The 24342-nt window shown below is 40.3% G+C and overlaps 1 protein-coding gene across 1 annotated transcript in view; it reads left to right on the top strand.

Annotated features, from left to right (window-relative positions):
• Window positions 1-24342, top strand: part of OSBPL6 (oxysterol binding protein like 6) — a 125211-nt gene that overhangs the window by 72025 nt on the left and 28844 nt on the right. The window contains exons 4-9 of the mRNA XM_086750556.1: window positions 15963-16058; window positions 19315-19437; window positions 22425-22478; window positions 23199-23312; window positions 23432-23596; window positions 24122-24254. Coding sequence (XP_086606682.1) covers window positions 15963-16058; window positions 19315-19437; window positions 22425-22478; window positions 23199-23312; window positions 23432-23596; window positions 24122-24254 — 685 coding nt within the window. The remainder of the gene's footprint in view (window positions 1-15962; window positions 16059-19314; window positions 19438-22424; window positions 22479-23198; window positions 23313-23431; window positions 23597-24121; window positions 24255-24342) is intronic.

A 24342-nucleotide genomic window follows, 5' to 3' on the forward strand; every position in this document is an offset into this window, starting at 1 on the left:
CACACACACAAATTCACACACACACACACATTCACACACACACACAAATTCACACGCAGACACACAAATTCTCACACACACACAAATTCTCACAACACACAAATCTCACACCACAATACACACACACAAATACACACACACACACAATCACACACACACACACATTCACACACACACACACACACACACCACAACCACATCACACACCCACACAATCACACACACACACAAATACACACACACACACACAAATTCACACACACACACACACAAATTCACACACACACACACACAAATCACACACACACACACACACACACACAGACACACACACACACACAGACACACAGACACACACACACACACATTCACACACACACACATTCACACACACACATCACACACACCCCATCACCACACCAACACACACACACACATTCACACACACACACACACACACACATTCACACCCACACACATCACACACACAATTACCACACACACACAAACACACCACAACCACACACACACATTCACCACACACACACAAATTCCCACACACCCACAAACACTCACACACACACAAATCACACACACACACACACAACACACACACACCAAATTCACACACACACACAAATTCACACACACACAAATTCACAACACACACACACACAAATTCACCACACACAACACACACACACACAATCACACACACACAACACACACACACACACACATTCACACACACACACACACAATTCACCACACCACACACAAATTCACCACACACACACACAAATCACCACACCACACACCAAATACACACACACACACCACAAATCACACACACCCACAAATCACACCAACACACACACAAATTCACACACACACACACACAAATTACACACACACACACAAATTCCACACACACACACCAAATTCACACACACACACACAAATTCACACACACACACACAAATTCACACACACACAAATTCACACACACACAAATTCACACACACACAAATTCACACACACACACAAATTCACACACACACACAGAAATTCACACACACACAAATTCACACACAAATTCACACACAAATTCACACACAAATTCACACACAAATTCACACACACACACACACAAATTCACACACACACACACAAATTTACACACACACACACAAATTCACACACACACAAATTCACACACACACACACAAATTCACACACACCCACACAAATTCACACACACCCACACAAATTCACACACACCCACACAAATTCACACACACACACACAAATTCACACACACACAAATTCACACACACACAAATTCACACACACACAAATTCACACACATACAAATTCACACACACACAAATTCACACACACACACAAATTCACACACACACACAGAAATTCACACACACACAAATTCACACACACACACACAAATTCACACACACACACACAAATTCACACACACCCACACAAATTCACACACACACACACAAATTCACACACACACAAATTCACACACACACAAATTCACACACACACAAATTCACACACATACAAATTCACACACACACAAATTCACACACACACACAAATTCACACACACACACAGAAATTCACACACACACAAATTCACACACACACACACAAATTCACACACAAATTCACACACAAATTCACACACACACACACACAAATTCACACACACACACACAAATTCACACACACACACAAATTCACACACACACAAATTCACACACACACACACACAAATTCACACACAAATTCACACACAAATTCACACACACACACACACAAATTCACACACACACACACAAATTCACACACACACAAATTCACACACACACACACAAATTCACACACAAATTCACACACACACACACAAATTCACACACAAATTCACACACACACACACAAATTCACACACACACACACACAAATTCACACACACACACAAATTCACACACACACACAAATTCACACACACACACAAATTCACACACACACACACACACAAATTCACACACACACACAAATTCACACACACACAAATTCACACACACACACACACACAAATTCACACACACACACAAATTCACACACACACACACACACAAATTCACACACACACACAAATTCACACACACACACAAATTCACACGCAGACACACAAATTCTCACACACACACAAATTCTCACACACACACAAATTCTCACACACAAATTCTCACACACAAATTCTCACACACACATTCACACACACACACACATTCACACACACACACACATTCACACACACACACAAATTCACACACACACACAAATTCACACACACACACAAATTCACACACACACACACAAATTCACACACACACACACACAAATTCACACACACACACACACACACACACACAGACACACACACACACACAGACACACACACACACACAGACACACACACACACACAGACACACAGACACACACACACACACAGACACACACACACACACAGACACACAGACACACACACACACACAGACACACACACACACACACACACAGACACACACACACAGACACACACACACACACACACACAGACACACACACACACACAGACACACACACACACACACACACACACATTCACACACACACACACATTCACACACACACACACACACACATTCACACACACACACACACACACATTCACACACACACACACACACACATTCACACACACACACACACACAAATTCACACACACACACACACACACAAATTCACACACACACACTCACTGTGGTGGTTTAGCCCGGATCACCACACAGTTTTCTTATTCACCCTGCCCCTACCTAGTGGGACAGGGGAGAGAAATTGGGAAGAAAGGAAAACTCGTGGGTTGAGATAAAAACAGTTTTCTAAAAATACTAAAAACTACAAAGCTAACAGGATATAAGGATATTAATATATACAAAATATACAAAATGAACAATGTACAATTTCTCACCACCCGATGTCCGAATGACCGACGCAGCCCGTCCTGAGCAGCGATCACAGGAACAACACCGAGCAGCAAGCAAAGGGGGAGAGCAAGCTAGCAAGGTAGAGGGAACGATGCCAGCAAGCAAGAGAGAAGAAAAGAATGCCAAGGGTGCCCAAACGGATACCCGACAAGAAAAGGAATAACTGAAAATGATGCCCCCTCCCATGGGCAACCCCCACTTATATACTGAGCATGACGTTTATGGCATGGAATACTCTCTTTGGCCAGTTTGGATCAATTATTCTGTCTGTCTTTTGCCCAGCTTCCCGCATCTGCACGTTAACGCGACCTTAACGAGACTTGGAAAGCCAGACAGTGTCCTTGGTCTCATTAACAACAACTCGTATCATCAGAATGTTTTTATCAACATTCTTCACACACAAAATCCAAAACACACCGGCTACTGAGAAGAAAATTAACTCCATCCCTGCTGAAACCAGGACAGTATCCACCCCTTATTCCATACCATTTACGTCATGCTTATAGATATACATACAGATATCACTATCTCAATCTATGAGCTATCCCTCCAAAGTCTGTTGAGTTAATTTAGTCCATGACTTTGGGCCCCATCTGTGATAGCAGTCTCTCAGGGCAGGAGAGGATGGTATGTAGTGTGAAGTTGTTACATACTGCATCTGAAACTCGTAGCTGGTACCTCTGGCGCGGCTGGTGTATCACGTCCATGGTCTGCGAGTTGAAGATGTTGATCTCGAGGAAGTTGTTGGTCACCAGTTCTGACTCCATCACTGCTGCACATCGCTCGGTTTCATCAAAGCTTGTTCTTCACTGTTGAGTGTGATTCTTGCTGCACTACCTCTGATAGAACATAAAAGAACTACAGACATGATTATATACAGTTCAAATTATTGGCTGTTTTCACCTAGAATCAAATCTCCTTGAGGTACACATCGGACTTTCCCATCCTCCCGCATCACCCACCAAGTACATCCAGGTCCTTGAGCGAAAGCAATCCCATGGATGGGTTTGCCTTTGCCCAGAGGAGGAATAACCCAGACTGTTTTCCCCAACATATTCCTTACATGCACCACAGGAACTTTATCACCATCTACAGTATGTAAAAGTTCAGATTGGGCAGGGCCAGCTCGATTGATGGATCCCCGAGTGTTGACTAACCAAGTGGCTTTTGCTAAATGTTTGTCCCAGTTTTTGAAGGTTCCACCACCCATTGCTTTCAGTGTAGTTTTCAGCAGTCCATTGTACCGTTCAATCTTTCCAGAGGCTGGTGCGTGATAGGGGATGTGATATACCCACTCAATGCCATGCTCTTTGGCCCAGGTATCTATGAGGTTGTTTCGGAAATGAGTCCCATTGTCTGACTCTATTCTGTCTGGAGTGCCATGTCGCCAGAGAACTTGCTTCTCAAGGCCCAAGATGGTGTTTCGGGCGGTGGCATGGGGTACAGAATATGTCTCTAGCCACCCAGTGGTTGCTTCTACCATTGTAAGCACATAGCGCTTGCCTTGGCGAGTTTGTGGGAGTGTGATGTAATCAATCTGCCAGGCCTCTCCATATTTGTATTTCAGCCATCGTCCTCCATACCAAAGAGGCTTTAGCCGCTTGGCTTGCTTAATTGCAGCGCATGTCTCACAGTCGTGGATAACCTGTGCAATAGTGTCCATGGTTAAATCCACCCCTCGATCACGAGCCCAGTTGTATGTTGCGTCTCTTCCTTGATGACCTGAGGTGTCATGGGCCCACCGAGCTAAAAATAGTTCACCTCTGTGTTGCCAGTCTAAGTCCACTTGGGAAACTTTAATCTTAGCAGCCTGATCCACTTGCTGGTTGTTTTGATGTTCTTCAGTGGCTCGACTCTTGGGTATGTGAGCATCTACGTGACGTACTTTTACAACAAGCTTCTCTAACCGGGCAGCAATATCTTGCCACAGTGCGGCAGCCCAGATGGGTTTGCCTCTGCGCTGCCAGTTGCTCTGTTTCCATTGCTTTAACCACCCCCACAGAGCATTTGCCACCATCCATGAGTCAGTGTAGAGATAGAGCACAGGCCATTTTTCCCGTTCAGCAATGTCTAAAGCCAGCTGGATGGCTTTCACCTCTGCAAACTGACTTGATTCACCTTGGCCTTCAGTGGCTTCTGCCACTCGTCGTGTAGGACTCCACACAGCAGCTTTCCACTTTCAATGTTTTCCTACAATACGACAGGATCCATCAGTGAACAAAGCATATCGCCTCTCATTTTCTGGAAGGTTGTTGTATGGTGGGGCTTCTTCAGCACGTGTCACCTCTTCCTCTGGCGGCATTCCAAAATCTTTGCCTTCTGGCCAATCTGTGATTACTTCTAAGATTCCTGGGCGATTGGGGTTTCCTACTCGGGCTCGCTGTGTGATCAGTGCAACCCATTTACTCCACGTGGCATCAGTTGCATGATGTGTAGAGGGGACCTTCCCTTTGAACATCCAGCCCAGCACTGGCAATCGGGGTGCCAGGAGGAGCTGTGCTTCAGTACCAATCACTTCTGAAGCAGCTCGAACTCCTTCGTATGCTGCCAGTATCTCTTTTTCAGTTGGAGTATAGCGAGCCTCAGATCCTCTATATCCCCGGCTCCAAAAGCCTAGGGGTCGACCTCGAGTCTCTCCTGATGTTCTCTGCCAAAGACTCCAGGTAGGGCCATTCTTCCCGGCTGCGGTGTAGAGGATGTTTTTCACATCTTGTCCTGTCCGGACTGACCCAAGGGCTACTGCATGAACAATCTCCTGTTTAATTTGTTCAAAGGCTTGTCGTTGTTCAGGGCCCCATTTAAAATCATTCTTCTTTCGAGTCACTTCATAGAGAGGGCTTACAATCATACTGTAATTTGGAATATGCATTCTCCAGAAACCCACAACACCTAAAAAGGCTTGTGTTTCCTTTTTGTTAGCTGGTGGAGCCATAGCTGCTATTTTGTTGACCACATCCATTGGAATGTGACGACGTCCATCTTGCCACTTTACTCCTAAAAACTGGATCTCTTGTGCAGGCCCCTTGACTTTGCTTTGTTTTATTGCAAAACCGGCTTTCAGAAGGATTTGGATTATTTTCTCCCCTTTCTCAAAAACTTCTTCTGCTGTGTTGCCCCATACGATGATGTCATCAATGTATTGCAGGTGCTCTGGAGCTCCACCCTTTTCTAATACAGTCTGGATCAGTCCATGGCAAATGGTGGGGCTGTGTTTCCACCCCTGGGGCAGTCGATTCCAGGTGTACTGGACACCCCTCCAAGTGAAAGCAAACTGTGGCCTGCATTCTGGTGCCAGAGGAATGGAGAAGAACGCATTGGCAATATCGATGGTGGCATACCACTTGGCTGCTTTTGACTCCAGTTCATACTGAAGTTCTAGCATGTCTGGCACGGCAGCACTCATTGGTGGTGTAACCTCATTTAGGCCACGATAGTCCATTGTTAACCTCCACTCTCCATTAGATTTTCTCACTGGCCATATGGGACTGTTAAAGGGTGAGCGGGACTTGCTGATCACTCCCTGGCTCTCCAGTCGACGAATCAGCTTGAGGATGGGGATTATGGAGTCTCGGTTGGTGCGATACTGCCGCCGGTGCACCGTGGTAGTAGCAATTGGTACCTTTTGTTCTTCAACCTTCAGCTTTCCCACAACGGAAGGGTCCTTTGAAAGTCTGGGCAAGATGGACAGCTGTTTATTTGTCTCCACAGTGGCTATACCAAAAGCCCACCGGTGCCCTTTTGGGTCTTTGAAATACCCACTCCTGAGGTAATCTATGCCAAGAATGCATGGAGCATCTGGGCCAGTCACTATGGGGTGCTTTTGCCACTCATTCCCAGTCAAACTTACTTCAGCCTCCAATACAGTCAGCTCTTGGGATCCTCCTGTCACTCCAGAAATACAAATGGGTTGTGCCCCTTTATAGCTTGATGGTATTAGAGTACACTGTGCACCAGTGTCTACTAGAGCTTTATACTTTTGTGGGTCTGATGTGCCAGGCCATTTAATCCATACAGTCCAATAAACTCTGTTGTCCCTCTCCTCCGCCTGGCTGGAGGCAGGGCCCCTCTAGTCCTGTTTGTAATATTTTCTATTCACTTTCTGTGAATATGAATCAGAAGTTCCTTCCATAGGATCAGAGGTAAGATCAGCCCTTCTACGCTGTCTGGGGAACTGCCCACTGGAGACTGGAGCAGCAAATTGCCTGGAAGAACCTCCCTTTGTGATTGTTTTACCTCGCAACTCACGTACACGTGCTTCTAGGGCCGAGGTAGGCTTTCCATCCCACTTCCTCATATCCTCTCCTTGGTCACGCAAGGTAAACCATAGGTCATCTCGTCGGGTGTACCGTCTCCCTTGAGCAGGAGGAGGATGAGGTCTTCTTCTAATAGCTGAGATATTAGTCCGTGCAGGTGGGGAGCAAGAATCTTCGAGTTTCTCACACACCTCAGATAGTTTTTCTAACAGTTTTTCAAACTGGCTTTCAGATTTCTCAGTCAGTCTTTCTATAGCTGAGACACAGGCCCGCATCGGGGAAGAGAGATTGTCTTCATATTGTCAGAGCTGGTTAGCCACTGCACGTACTGGTGGCATCTCATCATCTTTCCAACTCATTGCTGCCAATGAGTTGGCATACGATGATGGTGCACTCTGTACAAATTTCCGCCACATGGGTCGGGTACATTCAATTTCATCTGGATCTACGGATGTCCGTGGGTCATCCAGGTTATGATAAATCAGCTCCCGAACAGCTAATTCCCTCAGAAACTGGATACCTCTCTCCATGGTGGTCCACTTGCTTGGGTGGCATACAATATCTTCCTTAAAGAAATACCTGTCCCTCACACCTGACAGGGGTCGCCTCCAGAGGCTGCAGGCTGCTGACTCTCTTCCAATTGCCCTGTCAATGGCTGCTTCCCTAGACAGAGATCCCAGCTGCCTGGCTTCCCTGCCTTCTAATTCCAGGCTGCTGGCCCCTCTGTCCCAGCATCGGAGCAACCAGGTGACAAGTTGCTCACCTTGATTACGGCTGAAATCTTTTTGCATATCTCGCAGCTCACTCAGGGATAGGGATCGGGTGACTACCTCACCTTCTGCCTCTCCCTGATCATGTGATGGGCCTGGTTCATCATCATCTTTCACTATGCGAACTGATTTTTTGGTGTATTTCTTATGTACAGGGGCAACTGATACTGGTGTAGATGATTGGTTTTTCGGTTTCTCTTTGGTACTGCTTGCCGAGGTTTGAGTAGCCACAGTGTCTGGCGTGGGGGCTGAAGCAATCGCAGTGCCCGTAGCAGGGGCTGGGGTAGCTGCAGCACCTGCCGTAGCGGCTGAAGTAGCTGCAGTATTTGTAGCAGCAGTTTGAGTAGCCACAGTGTCTGTTGCGGGGATTGGAGGAGCCATAATACTTTTAAAAAACTGTTTAAACTTCATCAATATCAAGATCTGAGATAGCTGCAGAAGACTTGTCACCATGAACATGGTGGTAGGGGTATAAAAAGGGTATTCAAAATTCTCAAAAGCTGTTGAAATTAGCTTGGTGAGGTGGGGAAAGCTGTAAACAGATGTTCCCCCCGCGGCCTGGCTTCCCGGAACAAAACAACAGGTATAGTTCCAAACAACACCCACAAGATGGCTCCCGAAATACCCAGGTGGAGCTGCCTCTGCCTCCTCGCTCTGCACACTGCCTGCCGCCATTGAGTACAGATATGAAAATGGTCCCGTTACCAGCAATCTCACTAAACAAATCAGTGCCGCATAGCACAGCAGAACGATACCTTTGATCCAACAAACATCATTGATAAAGCGTGCACAAACACCGACAAACAGAAAATACGGCAAGTAGGGTGCTATCCAGTACAGCTCTAAAAACAACTGCGAGAACAAATAAAATAACATTGTGCCCAGCGATGACCAAACCGGCTTAATGAACACTTGTAACAAATCTGTTTTCAACACACTGTGTTCAAACCTGTCCTTATCTCAACCCTTCGGGACTGACCAGGGCTTGAACCTTGGATCCTCAGACTAAGGTCCGATGATCTCACGACTGATCTAGTGAGGCCCCTTCGAGCCCCACGTTGGGCGCCAAAAAGACTGTGGTGGTTTAGCCCGGATCACCACACAGTTTCTTATTCACCCTGCCCCTACCTAGTGGGACAGGGGAGAGAAATTGGGAAGAAAGGAAAACTCGTGGGTTGAGATAAAAACAGTTTACTAAAAATACTAAAAACTACAAAGCTAACAGGATATAAGGATATTAATATATACAAAATATACAAAATGAACAATGTACAATTTCTCACCACCTGATGTCCGAATGACCGACGCAGCCCGTCCTGAGCAGCGATCACAGGAACAACACCGAGCAGCAAGCAAAGGGGGAGAGCAAGCTAGCAAGGTAGAGGGAACGATGCCAGCAAGCAAGAGAGAAGAAAAGAATGCCAAGGGTGCCCAAACGGATACCCGACAAGAAAAGGAATAACTGAAAATGATGCCCCCTCCCATGGGCAACCCCCACTTATATACTGAGCATGACGTTTATGGCATGGAATACTCTCTTTGGCCAGTTTGGATCAATTATTCTGTCTGTCTTTTGCCCAGCTTCCCGCATCTGCACGTTAACGCGACCTTAACGAGACTTGGAAAGCCAGACAGTGTCCTTGGTCTCATTAACAACAACTTGTATCATCAGAATGTTTTTATCAACATTCTTCACACACAAAATCCAAAACACACCGGCTACTGAGAAGAAAATTAACTCCATCCCTGCTGAAACCAGGACACTCACACACACACACTCACACAAATTCACACACACACAAATTCACACACACACACTCACACAAATTCACACACACACACACACACACACACAAATTCACACACACAAATTCACACACACACAAATTCACACACACAAATTCACACACACAAATTCACACACACAAATTCACACACAAATTCACACACACAAATTCACACACAAATTCACACACACACACAAATTCACACACACACACAAATTCACACACACACATTCACACACACACACACATTCACACACACACACACACACAAATTCACAGGGAAGAAGTACAAATGTTCTGAAGCACCATTTAGGATTTCTGCAAAGCAAATAGGGGAGAAGAAAGACAAGCACGATTTTATTTTAATTTCCTCAGTGGAGAGGAAAGACACAAAAGCAAAAAGAAGAGGGAGAGCGATGGCAGCCTTAATATGAAGGCTTCAGTTTTCAAGACACTCATGCATGATTGGGATTATCGACATTCAAAACATGCAAACGTTTACCTTAGTAAATCTATTTACTGTTCTGATGTCTCTCTTTTTCTGTTTTTATTAAATACTTTATCCTGGAATTGAAAATTAAGCTGTTATATCCAAACTTTTTTTTCCCCCAGTACAATGAGATTTTATATATATAAAATTTGATTTTAAACTTTTCAAACCCCCATCTTTCCTACCTCCTGTATTTTTGTACTGCATATGTTAAAATTTAAAGGCTATTGAGAAAGTGTAAGTGGGTAGCTTACAGAAGGATATGAAAGAGAGCCACAGGAAGAAAGACCTTTCTGGCTTTGAACCCACACACTTTTTTAGGTGAATGTCCAACTTTTTGGCCTATGATTTGTGTTAACTTAAACTCCCTTGCAATGATTTATTAAAGTGAAAACTGCATATATTTTCTGAAGAAGGACATTCAACATCTAAAATGCTCTCATTAGTTAATAAATTAATATATCAGGGAATTGTTTTATTTTGTGTGTGTAATTTTATTTTCCCTCCTTTTTTTAACTGTATCAGCACTAATAAAATGAATTGCTAGCCTGAGACTGTTTAGTGAAATATCAATCGTTTGAATTGTGATTATTCAATAGTCATAAAAAAGCTTTGTATCATTAGCAAACATTGGAATGCTCCCAGTCAGATATTGTCAATTTATCTGTTTGCTCTGTTTTAAGATAAGCGTGTCAAAATCTATAGTTTGAAAGGAGAAGATTGTCATTAAAGACTCAGGCTGCGACTTGGTGGTCATTCCAAACCATCGCTCTGGCAAAGAGAAGATTGCTATTACAATGATAGCTCTTTTCTGCTTTATCCACTTGTGCTAATACTTCTCTTCAAGAAGCTCTTCAGAGGAGCAAGAGCTTATTTATCTTCAGAATTTATCAAAAAAGTACTGTGAAAAGGAAAGACTTCTTTGCTTCCAGAGCCTAAAAACACTTAATGTAAAGTGCTACATACAGTAGAGAGCTGGAGTTCCAGAAAGGGCTGACAAGAGAGCTCCTGAGCTAAAAAGTCATTGACATTTCTGTAACACAACAAGTGTTTATTTTGCATATCCGAGGAAAGAAGTAGAGACATACATGCCTGTATGTTATTAATATGCTATAGAACTGCTGCTTAGATATACTTGTCTTTCAGTAAAAAGGCTACAAAAAGAAAACATTGCCCTGAAGTAAATTTCTGTACAAGATGAGCATGTGCTGCAAGGAGGAAAAGAAAAAAAAAAAAAGATTTACATGTGCTATTCACAAAGTATTGTTAAGTTCCTTTGTTGGTTGATAGTTGAGATTGTTGAAAACAGCTGTGGAGCAGCGTCAATAGGAGAGACTGAGGATGAGAATAGGACCATGGTCGCTTTATACAAATTAAAAGAAATGTGCTGGAAGAAAGAAAGGAGGAATACATTGATGGAAACATGGTTGTTTTGCTTTGTACTTAGCCTTCTGTCATAATGATATTCAAGACTCTGTCTTTATTCCAAGATCAACAGAAAGAAAGCCAGAGCTGACTGAGAAGCAGCCCCAGATAAAAGCAAGTTTCAAGGTTATTCACTTTGCAAATAATATTACAGATTAACTCAGCATATATCACAGGTTTGTTTAAAATGCAGTAAAAACTGGTATGTCTGCAGTCAAATCTGTGTCTAACTTGTTACTGCTGTTGTATTTCAGATAACTGGAGAATACTGTGGTTTTAGTTGAGAGGAAGTGATTAAGCATCACACTTCATACTATGTGGAGTTGAAATAAGAACACAGGTCTCTGCGGGGGTAGCTAGGTTGCAAAATCAATGCCAGTGAATAGCAGATAACAAAAGATGCAGTAGTTAGTCTTTTGGATTGAAAAAACCAACACAAAAAACCAGAGAGAAAAGCTCTGTTTTGTATTATATATGTCTAGGCCCCAAGGTTGTAGGCGTGGAAGACTGCGGAATGCTGTGAGCAATCAAAATGACCCACCAAATCTTTTTCATTAATCAACTGTTAGCCACATGTTGTGCACATTTCTGAACTACAGAGTGTTTGTGTCCAGCCTGAGTGATAAATTCCTCACCAGATTGTCTTTTTGTTGGAAATAAATAAATTATAAACATAATTCATTCCATTAAGTAATTAAGCAGCAAAGTAAAAAGGAGAGTCATGAGTGCCAGACTTGTCCTTCACTAGATTTCCTATCTCTACTTACCCAATACCTCTTTTCTTTCCTTGCCTTGTCTTTGACAACTGTTTAATGAGAAGTCAGATTCAGTTAAGAAATGTTAAGGTATTCAGCCTCTGGCCTGATGGAGATCAGATGTTCAATGTGCCAGTATTTGTTCTGGTGGACAAGGTGAATGGGTCTCTGAGCTCTTAACTGAGTTGGCAAGATATATAGAAAGATATTTTAAAATACATTTTCTATTCTTGCCCTCCAGAGAAGATGAGACTAGGGAACAACATCGTATTGTTAGTCTCTCAACTTCCTTCTCACTTACATGTCTTTGGGAAGCAACAGGAAAAAAAATGCAGGGCAGACTCAGCATTTGTATTCCCTGTGTGTAGGCTTGTTAGGGGCATTTTGGGGCAAATGAGTGCTTACAGATGTAGTATATGTTGTGAATAATCTCAAAGCTGAAGGAAGGATTGTAGTTAGGACTAAGATTTAGCAATGGAATTACAGAGCAATTTCAGTTAAACTTGTAATTTTGTTGAATTAATTCCCAAGAGCACACAGAATTTCGTAGTGCTGGCATTTTTCTCCAGGACAAGCCAGATATAGCACACAGGTAATCCTGAAGCATAAGGGAAGACTGGAATGGAGCAACGCAGAGGTTGATTTTGTCTGCTGTGTTCTTGGGATGAGAGGAGTGAGAGTACTAGGTTGATTGAAATGCCTAGATTAATGGATTATTCATTTTTTTTTTCTGTTCAGTTATAAACAAAACCCAGAAGCTGTATTGATCTGCCTCTTCTTCCTTTTCATAATATTTTTTTTAACTGCTTCCTTTACCAACTCTGTTTTTCTTGTTAAAACAAAAAATCCCTTGATAATAACTTCAAGATCTAAATAATTTTTATTTCTCTGATGCTAAATAACTATTATAAAAATAGCTGCTTTTCAAAATGTCAAATAATTGTGTAATTTCTGGCTGTAATTTTGCGGGAAAATAACACACATTAATGGAAAACAATTTTCACTAAGCAATGTCTCAATGCTAGAGACATGTCACAAATTTAAAGAAGTGATTTTGTGTCAGTATAATGGTGGTCATGACAGAAAATCAGAAAGCAGACATTTACAGATAACAAGACAACACTTCTTGCAGTAAGGAATGTAAAGAAGGCAATTTATTTTAAAAGTATTAATTTTCTTATTTCCAAACAAATAGTTGAATTGGAAGCTCCACTGAGGGCTCACAGTACACTTAATGGTAGAATCGCATAAAACAAGTCAGCATTCATTAAAGTGCTGTTAGCTAATAATGTATTTCTCAACTAAAGTGGAACTGTAATCACTGAGGGCTGATTAAAAAATACCAAAAAGGCACAAAACCCCCTTGCCTTAAAATCATGCAATTGAAAATGTCACTGGGAAACTGGCAAGCCAAGGCCTGTTGGGTTACTTCACTGTAAATATTGTACAAAATGAAATTGCACTTATGTAACAACAAACTGCACTGGCTGTTACATGAGAGACCTTCAGAACATCTGTGTTGGGCATTGCTCCATCTCAAGATGGAGGGATTCCTGCCTGCCAGACAAAACTGGCAAGAAAGTTGGGAATCATCCTGATTATGCTAATCAGGCAACATTTTAATCCTCCTTGGATTTTCTTGTATATTGTTTAAATGTGATACTGTGTGCATAAGTAGCATTTCATCTATTCAATGAGAAAACTTTATCGTAGTTCGTCATTAGTAACTTTGTTGTGCTCAGCTCAAACAAACATATTAAATTGTCATGTAATGTAGGAAATTGTGCTACATAAATACAAACTCATCTGACTAGTAATAGACATTGGGCAAAGTAATAAGATTGGCCTTTCTTCGATAAAGCAGAAGATTTCAAAGTGTAGATGACAAAGCTTTTGTGGGTCGGTCTGGGGAATGTCAGGTAACATAATACTGCTGCTTTTCCACATTCTTCACTGTAAAATTAAATGAAAGGTAACTGAAAATAAATAACTAAATGCATGCTGATTATTGTTGCATAGTGGCTGGGATGCTTATTAGTTTCCACTGACAACAGAGACAATTCCCATATTTTCCTATTCTCATTCACAGTTGCAAATTGAAAGAGAACAGTGAAGGTCTGTGTGTTGCTCTGCAGCAAGATGTGATCTGTGTATATATGCATTTATATGAATAGCTGTGTTTATTTTAGTTAGTTTGGTTATGGTCCTTGTGTACTTAGTTACCTGTACAAATGATAATATTTACTCTGCTGTTTGTATATGTTTTTATATTCCCTGATTGTTTCTGCTCTCATTTGCACCTGTGTAATCTCTTCTTCAGTGTATGTAAAGAAGCTTAATTGTGAACAAAATGTAGTTGTCATTTGCAGTTGAGTAAATCTTACACTTCTCAGAGGGTAATTGCAGTTCCAAGTTTTGTCATTGTGCTACATGTCCTGGAAATGGTTTATTTCATGCTACAGAGATCCTACTGATATGTTGTGATAGAATTCTTACCAAATAATAATATGAGATGTAGCAAAATTTCACCAGAGAATGAAATGCACATCTAAGCAGGCAGAATGTGGTTATTTTCTCCTGTAGCAAAAATTCTTTTTCTTTTACAAAATACGAGTGAAACATTTCTGGAAAATGGGAAGACATTTTTAGATGCCTTTTAAGAATAGCAGCTTTTTCAGGACTAGTTGTCACATTATGTATTTCATTTTTGTACCATGTTTTGAAGTTATGAAATTTTATAGTACTGTTATATGTAAAAACAGCTGTACTGGTTTAAGATCATTGTGTTCGATAAATATTCACCAGCAAGTGTGTGAGCTGAGACACAGCAATTAATCTTGTTGAACACCTCTAATCTATTAAAAGCAGTCACGTAATGAGTTACTTCATGTCGGTTGAGAAGCCAATAACAAAGTGCTAAGGTATGATAACGAAGATGTTACAGGCAGTAATATCTTATGTGCAATGCTTTGCTTCAGAAGTGAATGTTGGACAGGGCCGACTGCACGATACATATAGTCAGCGTCTTGTATCTTAGCAGAAAACTTCATAAGTCTGACTAGGAGCACTTTGCATCTCTGTAGGCAAGAACTGCATTTACTTGTCTTTCCTGTTCTTTTTTTTTTTTTTTTTTAGCTCCTAGTAATTTCTAGGCTGAACAGAGTGATTAGTTTAAAAACCAATAATAAAAAAAATAAAGAGAGGAAGGAAAGAGAGGTGTATGGCCTCAGAAGACAAACTGTTGGTGCAGTTATATCATGCATAGGTAGTACTTGGTATGTTTTGAGCCATGATGCTGATATTTTATGTAAGGAGTGTAATGATCAGTCATTCATTGCTTATACGTATTTTGAAAAGTAACATTGAATGATAAATTGTTAATTTAATTATTTTTTTTTTTTTAGAGTGTTCATATTTTGGAGCGGAAGGCTTCTTCGGGAAGCACAGACCCTTCTTTAAGCAAGCAATTCCTTGATGGCGACTCTATCTCTCTATCCAAGGTAAGCAAGAGCATGGTCTGTAATTTGGATGGTGAGTTTCCCTCTCTAGTTACAACGTAGTTTGACTAACAGTTTTGGGATACTGTTTTGTACAATTCTACTATTGAGTGTATTGTGAGCCTTCACTGGAGCTTCCAGTTCCCCAGTTAAGGTGTCAGAGGAGCCAGTAGTCTTCAATAATGATATATTAAGAGAATTAAGGATTTGGATGGTGATGATATGGTTTTTTTTTTGCCCATGAATGGCCCTCAAGACAAATTTTACAATGTCAGAGTATGGGGCTAGAAGGGACTTTGAGAAATGATCCAGTCCAATCCTCTTAAGGTAGAGCAAATCATATACAAGTCCAAAAGTGCTGCTAATCAATAGTGATATTAATTTAAAAAATATATCCTAATGACATTCCTTGTGGGTAGTCTCTTAAAATCTCTTGCTGAGACCTTCTTCCCTGTGGCGGAGAAACTGTAGGAGTAACACCAACAGTTCCAAAAGTGCAGCCTTGTATGTGGTGCTTTGCAGTCAACTTCTCTGTGGCTGAATTCCTCAGTTCTGAAATAACTGATTCCAAATAAGTCTAATTCTATGAAAAGAAGGCTTTATTTTAAGATACTTTGTATGAAAAAGTAAGATTGTTACTGAACAGATGAGGATGCTGTGATGGAATATTTGGTGGAAAAGAAAAATCTGAAATTAAATGTCTGTAAGTTCTGAAACAGAACTGGTAAAACAAACTCAAAAAGAAACATTCTTTTCATCCATGGGAAATGAAAATGAAATGGTTCATTCTGTTTTCTGCTTTATTTGGAAAAGAAATACTTTGCTGTCAAAAAGACTAGGTTCAGAAAGCTGTTGGTAGTGGCTCCCTTAATCCTGATACCTGGGGCATGTGCAGACCCAGGGACTCTTAAGTTGTGCTTGTGTTCCCCTTGCCCTACTGCTTTGTGCAGAGCTGTTTCTCATGTAATATATAAGGAGTCGCAGAAGTCCTCAAGTACGAATGCTGTACTCAAGAATGGGCATTGGACGAGGACTCCTCAAGCATATCACTTTCACGCTGGTTTTCCCTGGTTCCTGGCTGCTCTTGCGTAATGCCCCTATTGTATGCTCAATGTGTATTGAGCATATCACATCGCTCCAAACCTGTGGGAGGAGGCACAGTCAGGATTGCTGGGATGATTTTAAGAACAGCTTGTAGCACTGATGCAGCAGAAGACAGGTATCCGCAATGCACTGAATAATTGCTTGTTTTGTCCTTTTCTATCAGACCTTTTGTTTAAATGAATCGCTATATGAGATTGCGTGATTTCTATTTGAGAAGTAATCAATACTGATGTTATCTAGTAGATAAAAGACTTAGGCCTGCAGCTGATCTTCTAAAGGAGAAATCAATATGGTAAAAAATCAGTTGGCAGAGTTGCAGAGAGAGATTCTCTGCACACCCCAGGGGACTCATAGTTTAATTTGCCGCTTCAAGTGACAAGTGCTTCTTTGAGGGAAAAACTAGTGCATATGTGCTTCCCTCTACAGCAGTGAAAATAGAATATCCAAGCAAAATACAGGAAAGTAAAAAGGTGGTTTTTTTTAACATGGCATTTACAGGCACTGGGACAGTTCCAGTTTATAGTGATGAAGAGAAAACTAAACTGAGTAAACCTTTCTATTAAAATTTACTGCAGTATGTATTGTTTCGGATAGAGCTTTTCACCTCTGTAAAAATAACAAGACCTTATTGAAAATTGTAGATTTGAAATGTGTTGTTACTTTTGAAATCGTATTTTCCTAACAGTAGTGTTAATGTTATCAGGGCTGTGTAACTTGGAGGTGTTATGAAAGACTCGGCTTTGAATAGTTTTGTAGGAAATGGAGGAGACATTTTTTTCCTCTTTAAATATTTCATGCTGTATGACCTCTTTCCTTTCTCGATAACTTTTCATAACATTGCTAGTAGTTGTGACAGATCAGCTGAGAAAACAAAGTTTACAACTTTGTAGGATAAAACTACTAAAACAGTGTCTTAATGAGCAGGCAATAGGACACTATTTGTGCATAATTTTGTTGATTACACTGGTAGCAAGAGGATAGAAATAAAGGCATGAGTCTGATTTTTCTCTTTAAAATATTGTTCTTTAGCTGTCCATTGTGGTGTATTATAAGTCTGGCTTGAGTTGTTCAAGTCGCCATGCGTAAGAAGTGGTATGTACAAGAAATACACTTTAATTGGCTCCCTGAAAGGCATACAACTGGTTGTGTCTGAAATGATACAGTTCCTGTTCTTTTCTCTACAGAAGAAATTAGTTAACTTTCTTATAAATTTCTCTTAATACAGTGAAAATGAATGCAGGAAAATTTAAAAAATATTAATTTCCTTTTGCAGATTTCTAAAGGCACAGTTAGCCTGTGAAACTGTCATAAAATGCCTTTGAAGACAAGAGCTGGCTACATTCAAAACCAACAACAAACAAACAAACCTTTTCTGCTTGTTTTTCTGATTTTAAGGAAAAATTAGAGTATACAGAATCAGTGTAGCTTGTACTTTAAAGATCAGAAAATTTACCTTTTTTTTTTTCTATGATTTGTGAATACCACAAAGGGCACTGTTAATATATACCCATAGATTTAACAGTGTGGTTTCTTCCTCATTTCATCTCACGATCTCAACTTTCTTTAGAGAAGGAATACTCTTACTAAAGATACATTTTTTTAAAATGGAGATTCTGCCCATACCTCACTTGCAAAATCTTTTCAGTCCTTTTAGTTCTTGCAGTGCAGTGCTAATTTGTGGGTGCCCTCTGGAAAGACTCAGCAGGTGGGCAGACCCACCTGCACTTTCACACCGTTACCTCCAATAGCAGGTCTGACCTTTCTCAGGCTTAGCTCAGCCACAATTCGATCCTGTTTTCATCTATTTTGATGTATTTATTTCATTGGGATGCAGTTCTTGCTGTGAACAGGATGTCCACACCCACCCTCAGATTGTGGTTCAGTTACAGTGTCAGACTTTTAAAAAAACTTCAACTTCCTTTTAGTTACCTGGTAAGGGTTAGATTTCTGTCGATATTAGTATACAGTAGTTTTAAATAACATACAGCTGGACATCATACAGTGATCATGTAGTTTGGTACCTAAATAGTTTAAAATCCTAGCCCTCCTTTACTCTTTGTCTTGCACTGGAGAATTTGTGCTACATATAAGAGCAATTTTTTATTGTGTGTTTGCACAGTTAATTAATCTATGTGTATTCATAATTTTTCACCAGGAACCTGACAGCTGGGAAATCATAGAGGGTCTGAAAATTGGCCAGACCAATGTCCAGAAGCCAGACAAACATGAAGGTTTCATGCTGAAAAAGAGAAAATGGCCTTTAAAAGGTTGGCACAAGGTAAATGTCTTATAAAGCAGTCAAAAGATTATTGCCTCATTTTATGAGTTGGGACTTTTTGTCTAGAGGAAATCAGGATGTGAAATAAGTGCCCAGGATTTTGGTGTATGACTTTTTCTTCAAACTGTGTAAAGAATGAGTTTGCACACGCAGCTCATGGCTTCCAAATTGCAGTGCCTGCTGCCTAATGTTGTATTCAAAAGCCAGGTGGAAGTTGTAAATAATGCAGCAGATGCCTTGCGGTTTAAGAGGTTTAATCAATATCCCTTTCATTCTTTCCAATATATTATAACAAAATATAGCCATGTACTGTAAGATTGCATTGAGGTTACATTAAAGTACAGAGGACTTAATGATAGCAGAGGAGAGCTGAGGGGCTTTTGCATGGACCCAAGGCGTTCGTACAGGAGAGCACTCCCCTTCAGACGTGCTGACTGGGCAGATTTGCTCAGCTTTGCCCCTGAATTTTGTTTGTCTTCTTGATTGCTGGGACTATGCACTGTCGCTATTAGATGCCTCAATTTTAAAAAACAGTTTGTAAACTCTATTGCCTGTCCTGTCTTTTATATCATAATAATTACTTTTTTCCACCATTTTTTAGCAGCAAGATATTTAGTATTGACACTCACTTGTCTTTTTGTAGCTGAGAGTACTTGAGGGAAAGAATGCCTTTTACTGCAAATGATATTGAAACCATTTATTATATATGGCGGGGTTTTTTGTGCATGCCTATTTACCTTAGATTTTTTGCTTTTCTTTTACTTTATTAGAGTTTCTAGTTTCAGCAACCAAATACATGTGCACACATTGAATTTAGTCTAGGGGGAATTAAAGGATTTCAAACTGACATACCTGAAACACTGAAAGAGCAGAAAAGGAGAGCTTATTTTCAAAAAACAGCACAAACAAGCACACAAAAAAACCCCAAACAAAACCCCAACAAACCACCCCTCCAAACCAAAACAATTTATCAGATGCATAAGAATATATGGAATAACCTTCTGCCTTTAAAATACATTATGTTAATGTGTTGTTTCTTGGATGAGTGTCTGTTTTGATAAGGAACTTTATAGGAGAGCAAGGGGAGTCCAATTTTCACAGTTCTATAAAGTAGATTATTACTGATGATCTGGTTTTTTTTTATGCTGATTTTAGAGCAGTTACCTGTGTAAATAATTTGTAATGTGATTAAGAGCTTCACAGTTCAACATCTGCCTCTACTTGGCTTTAAATTTCACCTAAGGATCTATGCTGAACTTGTGTTTCAAAACTGTGGATTTTTTAATAAGTTTCTTTTTTTTTTTTTTAACTGCTGTCTCACTGTCTCGCAGTTTCCATAATAATACTTTGTACTGGGAGCCCAGTGAGGAATTCCAGAGACAGTAGTTGTAATGTGTGCTGTGTCAGTATTCTGCTAGCAAAGCCATAGCATCCTTTGTCTATTGAATGCTGCACGTCATATTCTGACAGTTCTAAATGTGCTTTAATAGCATACCAGCTATAATGTGTACAACTTATCATTTTCTGAAGTGCAGTATACTTCGGCATGAAATATGAGGAAAGGTCATTTTCTTTTGTATGTGGAATTTAGAGAGGCAGAGCTGTACGAAATGAATATCATGTTCTTGTGAAGTCCATTAATGATCATACCTAGTTAGAAAAGATAACTAAAAAACCTCCTGTTGTTTTGACATCTTATTCAAGAAGTTCTGTCTCCAGGAAAGCACTGTTTTCTCGCACTGCGTGAGATATTGGTACCATCTGTTGTGCAACTGATGTTATTTTCAGAATCATCTTCAGGAGATATTTTCTGCCATCTAACTATTGACTCTGCTTGTAGTGTTGATGTAACAGGTTCACATCATGAAAACATTGTCCTTCTCTTCCATGTCAGACAGCTTATAATATTTTTCTGTGTTCTAGATTTTTAACATAGATCAGTGCTTTAAGTTAGACTCTAAAAACACAAATTGGTTTCTATTAATTAGCATGTTTTGAAAGTCAGTGGTGGTAAACACAAGTTAGTGACTCATTCCAAGTCTAGGATTCCTGCTAGGCTGTATCTTTATGCTGTGTGCCAAAGTCTATGCTAGCTTGTCCGCGGTGCAGCTTGAGTGGGCTGGTACACACAAGGTAGGGCAACTTTAATTGCAGGAGAAACACATTGTGAAGAGGAGATTCTGCTTTCTGCTGTAAGAAAGAGCCACTCAACAGAATAAAGGTGTAGCAATCGCACAGACAGGCATCATCAGGTCAGCCTAGCCCTGATAATGATATCAGTGAAGATGTAGTGGCTCACAGCATATCAATGACTATCGCCTAAAACATAAGCCCTCCCTAATACCTGTATTAGCTAGATTTCAGCTAGAAAAGGTATAATCAGCACAAATTACAATCTCATCTTTACCTCCCTGTGTGGAGGTTTACCATGAGGCACAATGTTTTGGATGGTAGAGCAGTGTCTCACAGTCAGCATTTTTTTCCCAGCTGGAGATCAGGGAGACCACAAAAACATCCATATGTGAGTCTTCCTTTTGGGATGTAGATCTTGCTCTAGGAAAAACTTTTCAGTTGCTGGATAGGGAAGATAGGTTGTTAATTTGAGATGTGACCAGCTTCTGTGGGAAGAAAACCAGGAAGAAAATGAAGAAACAGACATCACTCCTGGCCTATGGTGTCTTTCTTTTAGAGTTTATTGAATTGGCAGGAAAACTGAAAAAATGCACTTAATTATCGAGGTTTGTTAAGTTAAACCTAGAACATAGTGAAAAAACAGAATCTAGCTTTTCTTGCGTGGAAGATAATTGTTGTCAAAAAACAAGCAAGAAAATTATTCAAAACTGTATTTATCCTCTCTTTCCAACCCACAAGCATTCCTTAATTGCTACAGAGTAATCCTTTTCTTTTGCAGATGAATTATTGTACACAGTTCTTTGCATCTGCTCATTAAGAAAGATTTATCTATTTATTTATTTATTTTCTTTCAGAGGTTTTTTGTCCTGGATAATGGAATGTTGAAATATTCAAAGTCACCAATTGATGTAAGTAAAGTTGAAGACCATTTAAAAATATGTATTGAAATTCAGCCTGCCAGGGTGATTATATCTCATACTCACTCTAGGCGTATTTATGATAGTGCACACATGGAAGTTCTTGATGGATTCAAAGAGAGATCTATATATGGAAAGCATGTAAGGTTTTGGTTGAGTTCTGTCCTCAAGAATTCTACCTTTTCTTACTTCTATGGAAATCAAATCTACATTACTTAAATTAGTTAATTTAGTTTAATGAAGATACTTGAGAGATTAGCCTGATCATGTATTTTACTTTTTCAATTTTTATGTCAGTCAGATTCTGAGATTTGTGGATAGAACAGAGAAGTGTTCAATGTAGTCAAGAGATATAAAGGATAGTATTAAATTAGTTAGATCTGATACCAATAACTTATCAAGCAGTAGCAGCAGGAAGCTGAGTACTGTCTAATTTTCTGTGTTTCTCACTTACCTGTAGCTGTGTACTGGTGTGAACCAACACACTTAAATTTTGAAGTTGGCTCTGCACTGAGCATTTCTTGTGAGATACTTTCTTTGTCTATAAAAATAGTAAGTGGTTAGTCTGACTACAAGTTTTATTTTTTAATATGGCTTTATATTAAAATGTCCATAAGATGGGAAATTATTTCAGCACCAGATATTTTTCTGTTAAATATAGTGAAGAAGTGCATAATATTACCAATTTCTTCCACTACTTTTTGATTTTAGATACAGAAGGGCAAAGTCCATGGGAGCATTGATGTTGGTTTATCAGTTATGTCTATAAAAAAGAAGGCTCGTAGAATAGATCTTGACACAGAAGAACACATCTATCATCTGAAGGTAAAAAGCGGTGCAAATACTTATTCTCTCTTCATCCACAGCAGAAATAAATAAAACTGCAAAAGATGTGCAGAAAAGTAGTATTTTGAATGTTTTCTTGATAGTGAATTTGTTTCCAGGTGAAGTCCCAGGATTCATTTGATGCATGGGTTTCAAAATTACGCCACCACCGGTTGTACCGTCAGAATGAGATTGTGAGATCTCCAAGAGATGCTAGCTTTCATATATTCCCTTCAGCATCTACTACAGAATCTTCACCAGCTGCTAATGTGTCAGATGGAAAGGTAGGTAGTGTTCTTTTATTGAAAATTCCTGCCCACTGAACTTGCTCATAGGCACTTTCAGTGGGCTCTGCTTGTAATGCCAATAGAGAAAAGTTTCCACTGTGGGAACCAGTGGCCAGCAAAAAGTTGTGTGTGTATGCAGCTGAAAGACTGTCTAATTTAGCCTTACTGCAGCCTTCATTAATGGGCTGCTGTGGAGATCTTGCAAAGAATCCACCATCCACAGAACAATTTGCACTTGCCTTTGTCATGAGGGATCAATCTGTCTCTTTACTATTTTGTAATGTTCCTCCTCAGATATAACAACTTTTTGAACTGGTGGTTAGCAAACATGGTTTGGTTGTGAGGTTCTTGGTTTGGTTCTCCAACGTGCTGTTAGAAAAATCTGCGTCGGGGAAATAGTCAAATCACAGGTGTCACTGAAGTGGCAATGCATATTTTCTTTTCTTATTCTGAAGTGGTGTGGTGATTACACTGACGGAGCAACATAGCAACAGTAAATTTAAGCATTTTATTGTGCCTTAGGTACAACAAAATAGCTTCGCCTGGCAGTCTCCTATACCTTGCAGTAACAGCCTTCCTGCCACCTGCACTACTGGTCAGAGTAAAGTAGCAGCCTGGTTGCAGGACTCTGAAGAGATGGACAGATGTGCAGAAGGTTAGTCTTTACCTTTTCATGTCTTGTTCTTTTGGCAAAACTTCTTGTTGGTATAAAATAAGAAACTGACAGCAAAGTGGTTAAGTTG

This window comes from Chlamydotis macqueenii, chromosome 6 (genome assembly GCF_036417535.1).
Source record: "Chlamydotis macqueenii isolate bChlMac1 chromosome 6, bChlMac1.mat, whole genome shotgun sequence".
NCBI lineage: Eukaryota > Metazoa > Chordata > Aves > Otidiformes > Otididae > Chlamydotis > Chlamydotis macqueenii.